Below are 10,860 nucleotides of genomic sequence, written 5' to 3'. Positions count from 1 at the left end.
TTTCATGTCATCCTCATTAAAAAAAAAAAAAAAGAAGAGGCCAGTGAGATTGCTCTTCCCATTCTCAGCGTGTGCAGTCATCACTTTCCTTTCCTCACGCGCACTTGAGTTTTGCCTGATCGTGTTCTGGCATCCAGGAAATCAAGAACAGCTCAAGAGAAGAGACGGTCTTGACTATGGGAGATGGTTTTAGTGAAGAAATCTATTACCAGTCTCCTCTTTACCACAGGTTCTTCAAGATGCAGAGAGGGAAAAAAAAAAGATTCATACCGTTGGACTCTTGGTCATTTAGACTTCATAGCCTTCGGTTTCTGAATATTTTCTTTCACCCCCCCCCCCCCCCCCCCGTGTTGTGTGGTCCTCCACTGCTGTGCCGCCTGAGGACAAGTAGGACAAGTATACATTCACATGTTCCTTATCTCTAAGTTTGTCTGCTGCTCCTCCTGCATAGACATGGAGGTGAACGTGATTTTCTCCTCATGTGCTTGATTTATTCCTTTGCTTTGAAAGTCTTGCGGTTAGAAGAAAACATTTTGCTTTTAGTGACTGGAACTTGAGTTCATCTTTGCTCACGTCGGCGCTGTTTCTATTTCTGTTCGTCTCCAGAAGAGAGTTTATCACAGTAGATGTGCCATTTAAGCCTCCTGCCACTGGCAGGTTTAGGCTGATATTAAAGGGATAGTTCACCCAAAAGTGAAAATTCAGTTTTTATCTTCTCACCCTCATGTTTGTGGAGTGTCTAGTGACATCTTTAGTGCACAAAACACTGCCGGAGTTTCACAGGAAAAGGTGTTGTGGTCAACTCCCAAACAACCAAAGTGAGTGGAAGCCGAATTTCAAATGTATGAAGCACTCATAATGAAACCATAAAAGGATACATGCATGGTGTTCGTGACGTTTGTAAACACAACTTGGCGTGTTGAGGCCTCAGGACACTCGGATTACTTCAGACGAGCAGCGCAGTTTGAGAGTTGTTCCCAATTTTTGGGGGGGAGATTACTGCAACAACTTAAAACTTCCCCGTCAGCTTGAGGGCGAGGAGATAATGACTGAATTCCTTTTTTTTTGGGGGGGGGGGGGTGAACTATCCCTTTAATTGCAAAGAGCACACACACACACACACACACACACACACACACACACACACACATACTTTTACTACACTTTCACTCTCTAGATCAACGCGCTCACCTGCCACAGTGATGGATCCGAGGCCACATTTACCACCTGGCCTGCACGTCTACCTTCCCACTCTGATCACCTAACCTCCTGATGCCCTTCATTTTTTTCCCCCCGTTTGAACCCTTCCCTCAGTTTGTTTTTCCCAGAATGACTTCCTCTTTAGTCGGAATTTGATGTCTTTCTCTGCTCCTTCCTTTGCCAGGGGAAATGTGGGCATAATATCAAGTCCTATTTCAGGCTGACTTTAATAATAGCATTCCTCAGGATGACAACACAGGCAATAAACATCACAAGCCGGGCTTCAAAGAATGATTGTTGGCTGAGTTGCTTGGCTGCAGAGCACATTTATATTCACTCATCAAATATCTTTCATTTATTTATTTATTTATTTATTTATTTATTCTCCTACTCTGACAGACACCTTGGGACTAATTACAAAGTTCCTGAGAGGTGCTGATTGATTCCCAACTAGAGCTGCGTGGACTGAAACAGATATGTCATGTCGTTGCATCTGCTGACAGCAGGTGTTGCATGTAGGCACCTGCACATTATAGAGATGCAGCACACACACACACACACACACACACACACCTCTGAGTGTTTTCAATTTTCGCCTGTCATTTAGAGTTGAGATGGAAAGTGGGTTGCTGGACATTTTTGGCGATGGAGGATGCGTTTCACGTAGGCAGGCAACTGCAGGAGAAATCCTCCCACACTCGTGAGCCTCTGAGAAGCTGAGTCATCAGGCTCTGACAGGGTGGATGTGGTGGCTGCGAGGAAGCGGGGCCTGTCATTGGCTGCTGCCGAGCCTGCTGGGTACCCTGCCTCCCTGCTTCTCACCGCTCGCGTAGGTAGAAAGGAGAGATTGCTCTGACCTTTCCTGTGATGTGTTAAAACATTTGTGTGGTAACGGTGGCGTGAGGCGTGTTCCGCCCATTAAATTACAGAGACCTCACGCGGAGCTTTAATATGTTCTGAGGAGCTTTCGAAACAAATCAGTATCGCCTGGCAGGATGTGATTCTGATGCGTGTTTTCCCCCGAATCAAACTTCAGCCACGCGAGTTGGGGTATCACTCTGGAAGGCTTGCAGGTCATCAAAATCGTCCACAGCGTTCGTGCAACAAGTGCCATCCAGCAGCTTCACAATGTAACAGCTCTCATGTCTGGGGTGGGGGTGGGGGGGGGGTTTACACAACTGGGGCCTCAGAACAGTGATTCCACTGTGAGGAGAAAAAAAAACAACAAAGTTGCTTAATTATTGATTTTCTTCCATTTTTTTTTCTTTTCTCTACACAACAAAAGCATTGGCAGCACATTAAAGAAAAAAAAATTTAAAAAAAAAAAAAACAGTGAGAAAATGCAGTGTTTTCTTCTGCCCGGTGTTTGAGGCAATCAAGTCCCTTCCCATTATAATAAACACAGCCAGACTTGCGGTTCTTTTCACAGAAAGTGGATAATTGTTTGGCAGCTGTGGGAGTGAATGAGCGAAACCGCTTGTGTGACTTCAGCTCTAGATGAGGAGGAGTATGTATTTGTGTGTAATTGTGTGCGTGTATTTGTGTATGTGTGTGTGTGTGTGTGTGTGTGTGTGTGTAGGTGTTAAGAGGAGGACAGATGACTGAGGAGCTGTAGGCTGATGATGCAATCGTTTGTACTGATGCGGGCTGAACAGGAAATTGCAACAATTGTACATCCACTGTACGTTGGCGCTGGAGAGGGCAGAAGCTCTGTGGCAACATCCTGGTCTGTTTTTCATGTTTAAACAGCGTCATGTGACTAATGGAACCCCTGATTATTGGCTATCAATCACGTGTTTGCCCTGGGGAATCAAATGTAGAGCTCTAAAGATGAGAGGAGGGAGACAAACCCATACACTTCTCTAAACTTGAAATATAAAGATACACATCACATTCATCCCATTCATTTTCTTTTGTAGTTCCATGAGATTTGAGAACGAGATGATATGACCTCAGATTATGTACGTGACACGGATACTCCATGTCAATAGGGGGCAGCATATTACCAGATAGAAACAGTTTCGACTCCTATTGTAAGACCAAAGGGAATGCTAACTTCCTTAGCATGAGCTTAGGTTGAAACTAAAACACCTCCCCAAATTCAATTTTTTCATACATTTTATTTGACATTTTAACTATTCTGTTCCAGATGGACAGTTTGACATCTGCATCTGTAGTTTCTTGGCTATCTTGTTAGCTAGTAGCTATCGCTGTACATGAATACTGCCTGGATCTTCAAATAGATCCAGTTAGCAGAGAAACATGAGCAGTGTGAATGTGCCAGGCTGTGCTTTTGACCATCTTGAACAGAACAATTTCTTTCTTTTTTTTACTTTATTTTAAACTGCAGTTTAAAGTGGAAAGTTGTAACTGGAGACTAAGTGCATGGTTAGTTTTAACACTGTCTTAATTCAGAGAGAGTGAGGGATCGTAGTGAACGGCAGAATCCAGTTCTGTGTCCGGTGCAGCTCAGTGGTGCAGTCCACATGACGCGCAGGACTACAACGGACGCTAGCTACAAAAGCTCCAGGATTTTAGCATACACACTTACACCAGTGGGGGGGATACTGGGTGGATGACACAGCCATACCCAGTGGTTAGGAATGGCTTCTATTGGATGTAAATGCATGTACAGTGTCCCACCTGTCCCACTAGAGGTCAAAGGTCATATGGAGATGTGGGGAGTCCTGGGACTGACCATGTAACTTCCCAGTGTCACAGCTCAAATATATCTCAACCCACTAAGGATGATTATCCTGAGTGTTTTTCTCCTTGCTTGGCTTATTAAATTAGTTTGAGCCAACCACACATGTAGCTGGTAGTTTTACTCCAAGCCTTCCTTCAAAATGGAACATTTTTAAAGCAAGGACTTCTGAGCCAGATCAACTCTGCAGCCTGGCTTAGATCATTGGACAACATAGCGTGGCCTCCTGGAGGTCCCCGATCTCCGGTTTGGGAACCCCTTTAACAGCCCGTCCTCCTCTGGCGCCCCCCTCACTAGTGACTTCAGCCTTCGGTCGGAGGGGGAGGAGCAGGCTGCGAGGCTCTACTGCTCTGCTCCCTTGTTGATGGTGTTTGCAAGGTTGGCAGCGGGACACAATGTGAACGGAGGACAGTCGACTGGCTCTCGCCTGCACTCTTCTTGGAGATCGAGGCAACTTTCACCCCGAAATTCACGGCTGAACCGCGCAGATGCACGGCGATCGTTCACCGGTTGTTGTTGTGAAACACTTGGGCTACAAGGTCCTGCTCGCTTGCTCAGGGTCTTCCTCCTGAGCGACGGCTCGTCAGGATGCTGGAGCTCGCCTGAGAGCAACCCCGCCGTGTAGTCTCACCCTCTGGATTTACCTTTTTTCCTTTTTTTTTTTTTTTTTAAAGCCAAGTTCCTCGGCGTCGAGCTTCAAATTCAGCTCACTTATTTACCCTTGGAACTTCTAAAATGGTGTGCTTCGCTTTGTCATCGGCTCGTCACAAACCTGGATAGCAAAAAAAAAAAAAAAAAGGAGCCACGACGTGACAACACCCCAACACGGCGACCAGCGTTACTTTCCCCTCGGTAAGGCGGCGCTTCATGTGCCGCTACGGCAGACAAAACACAGCCGGGGATGTGTAGACACGGTGTCGGTTATGTTATGTGGTTGACAGCGCGGTCAAAGAGCTCACCAAGGAAAAAAAAAAAACCCCAAAAAACAAAACAAAACCTGCCACTATGAGTCCGTTACAAGCGGGGGCTCGAAGTAGAAATAGCGAGTATAACCTTTTAATTACGTGGGTGAACTCCTGTCAGTTAGCTAGCTCTCACTCTTATTAGTTGGCTAATGTGCTAACATTATTTTACCATTCATGAACTTGCTAGCTATGTTAGCTTTAGCCACTTAAGATTCAGTTGCTAACCAGGTCGCTCCCTACCTAACAAAAGCTCTATTATTGGCAGGGGTGAGTTTTTGTTGTTGTTGTTTTTTTAAGCAAGCTAACACTGCATTCTTAAACTTAACTGTTTTTTTTATATATATATATGTATATATATATATATATATATATGTATATATGTGTGTGTGTGTGTGTGTATATATATATATATATATATATATATATATATGTGTGTGTAGTTATAAGCTGTAACCTTTCACCTGAGTTATTGAAAACTTGAGTTTCGACCTGCCTACTCAACGAACTTTTCTGTTTTGTCTCCACAGAGGCACATCTGCCCCCGGGATTTATTCAACTGTGGGGGATTATTTGATAAAAAGCTCTTGATGCATCTGGGTGTGTCTGAGTCCATGAGAGAGTGCGAGTACAGCCAAATCAGCACTCGCAGCTCCACGCCGATGGAGACCCCTTACAAGAAAAGGACCCCCAAAAAGAGGAAGTGGGAGTCCTTCCCAGGTCGGAATAAATTCTACTGCAATGGGAGGATTATGATGGCCAAGCAGACGGGGGTCTTCTACCTCACCCTTGTCCTCATTCTGGTCACGTGTGGACTTTTCTTCACCTTTGAGTAAGTGTTGCTGGTACCTTGTGCTCCAGCCTGTTGTTTTGTTTCCTTGCGCACACTGACATTGCAGATGAGGGATTTCATGTGCTGTCAGAGAAAGTTTAGATATAGGTCAGTTATGTCATCATGGTGGAGTTGGGTGTGTTTCCTATGATCTCAGGGCTCAGAGGGATGTCAGTACAGACTGGTTGGGGATTAGCTACAGGCTTCTCTGGTTTTCTCTGTAATATGTTTGTATATCTTTATTGGATGGCGGCACGGTGGTGCTGTGGTCAGCGCTGTCGCCTCACAGCAAGAAGGTTCCGGGTTCGAGCCCCAGCTGGAGCACGGGATCTTTCTGTGTGGAGTCTCCATGTTCTCCCTGTGCCTGCGTGGGTTCTCTCCGGTACTCCAGCTTCCTCCACAGTCCAAAGACATCAAGAGGGGACCAGGTTAATCCAGACTCTAAATTGACCGTAGGTGTGGCTGTGAGTGTGAATGGTTGTCTGTCTATATGTGTTGGCCCTGGGATGGACTGGTGACCCGTCCAGGGTGAACCCTGCCTCTCGCCCGGAAGCTGCTGAGATAGGCTCTAGTCCCCCCGTGACCCCTAACAGATAAGCAGAAGAAAATGGATGGATGGATGGATCTTTATTGGAGTCGGTGTATTTTGCCAGGGTGTGAAGCTGATCTTAAAAAATGCCCTGTGGTAACTTTGAGTAGGTGTGGGTTTCCGTTTATGGGTTATACAGGCACCTGCTTGATGGACGCAACATAAAAGTGGAACAGACTTGTGATCGGCTTCATAAAAGTGTTGGCAAATCTTTATTTAACGTGTCCTGAAGCAAGATCCCGTTACGGGATACTGGCTGACGCTGTGTGGTAGTTAGTCCTTTTTCCACAAACGTCTTACATTAGGTCAACTCCTGTCACATTTGAATGAAACATTCCATAAGTTAAGGTTGCGAAGTTTTTTGCCCATGCAATATTCCCAGCAGGGCTGCACAATTAATGGTACTTTAATCGAAAAACACAGCAAGGAATGGAAGGTGCAATATTTGTTAAAGGCTGATTGTGTGTCCCAATATTTGAAATGCAATATTGTGGCGCTGCAGAGCTGTCCGGCCTCTGTATCATACTCTCAACTTTCAAGTTTATTTGTCTCATGCCCAGTCGTACAAAGTACGGTGAGCAGTAAAATGCTTGTGAACCTGTTCCTGGCTGAATACAAGTTGTTGTGTTTTTTTTCAATCTGTGTTGTCATATTTGTTCACTTTGTTAAGTGTTAGGCTCTGCCAATCTAAATGTCCCCTCGGGGATTAATGAAGTCCAATACGAGATGTGACATGTGGAGTAGACTATACAGTGTGTGTCCACTTAGGTGCGCCATATGCACTCCCTTAATCACCGTCCCTCTGTATCCCAGAGGAGCCTGCTCTCATTTCTCCAACTGGCAGGAGAACCTGTAATCAACAGACAGCGTCCGCACTGTCTCGTCTTCACTTATCTCATCCTGGATGCCCCAACGTGGCCCACTGTGACTTATGTACATGATACAGAGGCTGACCTGAGCATCGTTAGCACACGCCGCAGATAGTGCATTGTTTCTCTCCCCATTAATATCTGAGTAATCACAGAAACCCCATCTGTACTAGATAAGATTCCTGCTCCATCATGAGGTTTGTTGCTCAATTGGAAAGTCTTTATCAGGTTAAAGTGCTTTAGAGAGCCAGATAGAGTGTCCGAGGTAGAAGACAGTACGTGCAGTGGCTGGTCGATGGCTGCTCTTCTCTATCTGCATGGGAAATGTGGTCTTTGCTCCATGCTGTCGACTAGAAGGTATGGCACACTGACACTGTCATTAACAACACACTCATAGTGTCATGTTGTCAGTGCATGTGATTAAAAGATTATCAATTATGACTCACACTTTCTCTTTATCTGATATTTATCATTATGGCTGGTTTACCAACGATAAGTATTGGCTACTTTTCTTTTGGTCCTGTTTTTATATTTTGTAGGGCTGAACGATGTAGAAAAATGCTTAATTTCAATTATTATGACTGATATTTCATTTTTAATGTGAGTCACAACATTAGGAGCAATTACCCTCTTCTCTCTCTTCCTCTTTCTGCTCCTTCTGAGGAAATTAATGTTCCCATGAATACAACAAAACTACATCAGAGGTCCAGCCCCAGGCCAAACTTTGTCAACTGGCTTTGTAGGTCAGTAGTTCAATGGGCGGCACCTCAACAACCATTTAAATGGTTTTTAAATATGAATATTTACCTCAATGAGCCACACATGCGACGTCTTTATGACTTAGACCAAAATGTACCCCCGTTTTTACACAGCTGTTCCTCATAGCGTTCACTTGATTACATGGAACTCTTGAGTCACATTCACATCAGGGTGGTGTTTAGCTCAGGAGGTAGAGCAGCTGTCTGGTAATCGGAACGTTTCTGGTCGGATCCACAGTTCCTTCAGGCCTTTAGTCACCCAGTTAAAAGAGAGAAGGAATTTCCCCTCATGTTGACATTAATTCAGGAGGTAAATCTCTCAACCTTTCCCTGCTTCGTCCTCCTCAGACACTGCTGCGTGAGTGAGAGACACATGACTACGAGGTTTGATGATGATTTTTATCTGGACAGTTCTGCAAACGAACTCTCCTCTATTTCCAATTTGTCTTCCTCCTTCCCTCCTTCCCTCTTCTACTTCCTCCTCAACAGGCTCAATCACTCATGCACAAGCCCGGCTCTGACTCATCACTGTGCAGCAGCTTTAACAGCTTTGACAATGAGAGTTTTTTGGGGTTCTTCACCAAAAATAGATGGTTTCTTAATTGTGTAGGACATAATTCGCACCAAAATACATCTCTTTAGAATGGCATGTTGACACACATTTGGCCTTAAACACATATTGCTCTCAGCTTTACTGCGATTTCATAAAAAATTCCATTTAATTGTTCTGCCCTTTATTGTTGTGAACTGAATTTGTTTGGTTTGTTCTGTTGGTCCAACACAACATTTCAAGGTCTCAGCTTTTGGAGATTCTGATTCCCCCTGTTTTACTTTTATATCTTGGAGACTAAGCATGAAATCGGTCTGATAGATTGTTTGTTGCAGCCTGAGTGTGAGCTCATGCAGTCTTTAGAGAGAGACGGACCGTGTCACCGCAGCGCTGCCCCTCACACATCTATCGGCAGTGACCTCTGGACCGCTCAGGAGAGAACCAGTCATGACCCGTGATCCAAGTTCAGAGATCCAATCCGAGATCAGGCATCACCTCCAACCCTCTTTAGCATGGAATCGTAGCTCTTGTTGAAATGCAAGTGAAGCACACTGCAGTGTCCATTTGAACCTGGATGCACCCTCCTGGAGGATGCCAGATGCTTCCTGATGATTCCTCTGCCCCCTGAGATAAACTCATCTCTAACACTTTGGGGTATTCAGTGGCACGAGGCCCGGTGTACCGTCCTCTGTTTGTTGTGACTACAGGGGACATTTTTTAGAAACCCCATGCATCCACAAAGCCACTTTTCAGCTTAGCACTGTCCTCCCTGCCCTGACTATCCATGCCTCCGGGCTGGCCGAGTCCTCCTGACTGTCCTCACTCTCAACCCCCCCACCAACCCTACACCCATCAGCTGAAAGGAGACATTAATCGGACAGTGTGGTAGTCAGCAGACCTGCACATTGGCTTCTGTTGTCATTAACTATAATGTGTTTCGATTGGATCTGTTTTTCTAACTCCACTCGCCAGCGTAGTGGACAACAACTACCCCTCAGTTTGGAAGGCCTTATTTGCTCATTTCGAATGGACTCCATTAGGGATCGACTGATATTGCTTTTTCAAGGCCAATATCGATTATTATTAAGTCAAGGAGGCTGATAATTGATGGATGCAGCCAAGATTTAGTTGCCTTAAATCTTAAAAGGTCCTTGCCAAAGTTAACAACAGCACAAAGCTGCTGGTGACCTAAAAGTTCGAATGGAAAATTTCTTTATGAACAATTATACCAGCAATACAATTTTTGTGAAGTGCATCAAGTGTTAACTTCGAACATACTGAAAAATAAAAATAAGTCAGTGGAGGAATGTTAATGTCTAAACTTCCCAGCAGGTTTTGGATAAACTGAATGAAAAAATGGAAATGCTACATCAGAGTTTACAGGTTTACTGGAAGTTTGTTTTTGTCCGGGGCATTGCTGAAAAAAATCAGCCAGACATTACAAACTGGGAAACCAGTAACCTGAAAAATAACTCATATCTAAGCCCATAATTGTCCCTGGCCTCCATATCCTACCACAACATTGCATTCAGGCTCTTGTATGATGCCTCCTTGGGCATATCTGTTGGAAGACGAGGGCTCTTAAGGCTGATGGCTGCAGACAGAGTCAACAGCTGGCGAGCCCTTCAGAATGGAGACATTTGCAGAACATTTACCAGAGATCTTTCTTTCTACATCTCCATATTTCTTTCTGCTTGTTTTCTTTGTCTGAGGGGTGCTCAGCCATGCACAATAAACCCTGTTAGTGACCGGCAGACTTTGGTCTGTTTATTATTCCATTGCAGGCTCCCCCCAGATGCCCATGTGTGCTGCTGTTGTTGCACATGTTGCCTCCTCTCCCTTGCGCCTTGTAAAAGTTCACCCAGGCAGATGTTTGAAATGGGTGTTCTGTTATGCTGGTTTGTTTGTGAAATTTTTTAAGACCCGCGGTGGTTTGCGTACGGTCAAATGAAATGCTGGTCTAGGGAACCAAATATGTGAGGTAAAAAGAAGAAGAACCAACCACATGAAATATGAACAGAATAAAATCATGCTCTTTTTTATTGCATCATATTGTGAGATGTGTTTTAGATGCACAGTCTCAGGATCTACGTGCTCTGATCAAAGCCTGCCATGTGACCATGGTGAAGGTAGACCCCAAAAAAACAACTCTCTTCACACTTTTTAAAAATTTCTCCTGTGTACGATAACCCTTCATTAAACTGATCTGCTAATGTACCGCCCAGCAGTTGCAAACATGTGACTCACCTGTTACTGTGTAACTCATATTCATCAAAAAAACAAACAACAAAGGAGATAATAGCTTATGTGCACTTACAACCAGCATTTGAAGGCTACAACCCATTTCATTGATACCAGAAGAGGTTAAGCTCTGATTTAAGAGACCTGCATGTTTC

At 44.5% G+C, this 10,860-nt stretch overlaps 1 protein-coding gene across 5 annotated transcripts in view; it reads left to right on the top strand.

Moving 5' to 3' along the window:
• Positions 1 to 4,213: 4,213 nt before the first annotated feature.
• Positions 4,214 to 10,860, top strand: part of zdhhc14 (zDHHC palmitoyltransferase 14) — a 48,418-nt gene continuing 41,771 nt past the window's right edge. For 2 of the 5 annotated variants that reach the window (XM_086183668.1, XM_086183665.1), the window contains exons 1-2: positions 4,214 to 4,756; positions 5,397 to 5,698. In XM_086183668.1, the coding sequence (XP_086039794.1) occupies positions 5,457 to 5,698 (242 nt within the window). In that variant the 5' untranslated portion in view covers positions 4,214 to 4,756; positions 5,397 to 5,456. Of the gene's footprint in view, positions 4,757 to 4,786; positions 5,137 to 5,396; positions 5,699 to 5,769; positions 6,127 to 10,860 lie in introns of those variants that run through there. The other 3 variants (XM_086183667.1, XM_086183663.1, XM_086183664.1) reach the window with 3 other exon arrangements.

This window comes from Aulostomus chinensis, chromosome 17, assembly GCF_037954235.1.
Source record: "Aulostomus chinensis isolate RoL2024-O1b breed Wild chromosome 17, RoL_Achi_v1.0, whole genome shotgun sequence".
In the NCBI taxonomy this organism is placed as follows: domain Eukaryota; kingdom Metazoa; phylum Chordata; class Actinopteri; order Syngnathiformes; family Aulostomidae; genus Aulostomus; species Aulostomus chinensis.
The sequence above is the reverse complement of the archived record's forward strand: the minus strand, read 5'-3'. Positions and strand labels throughout refer to the sequence as shown.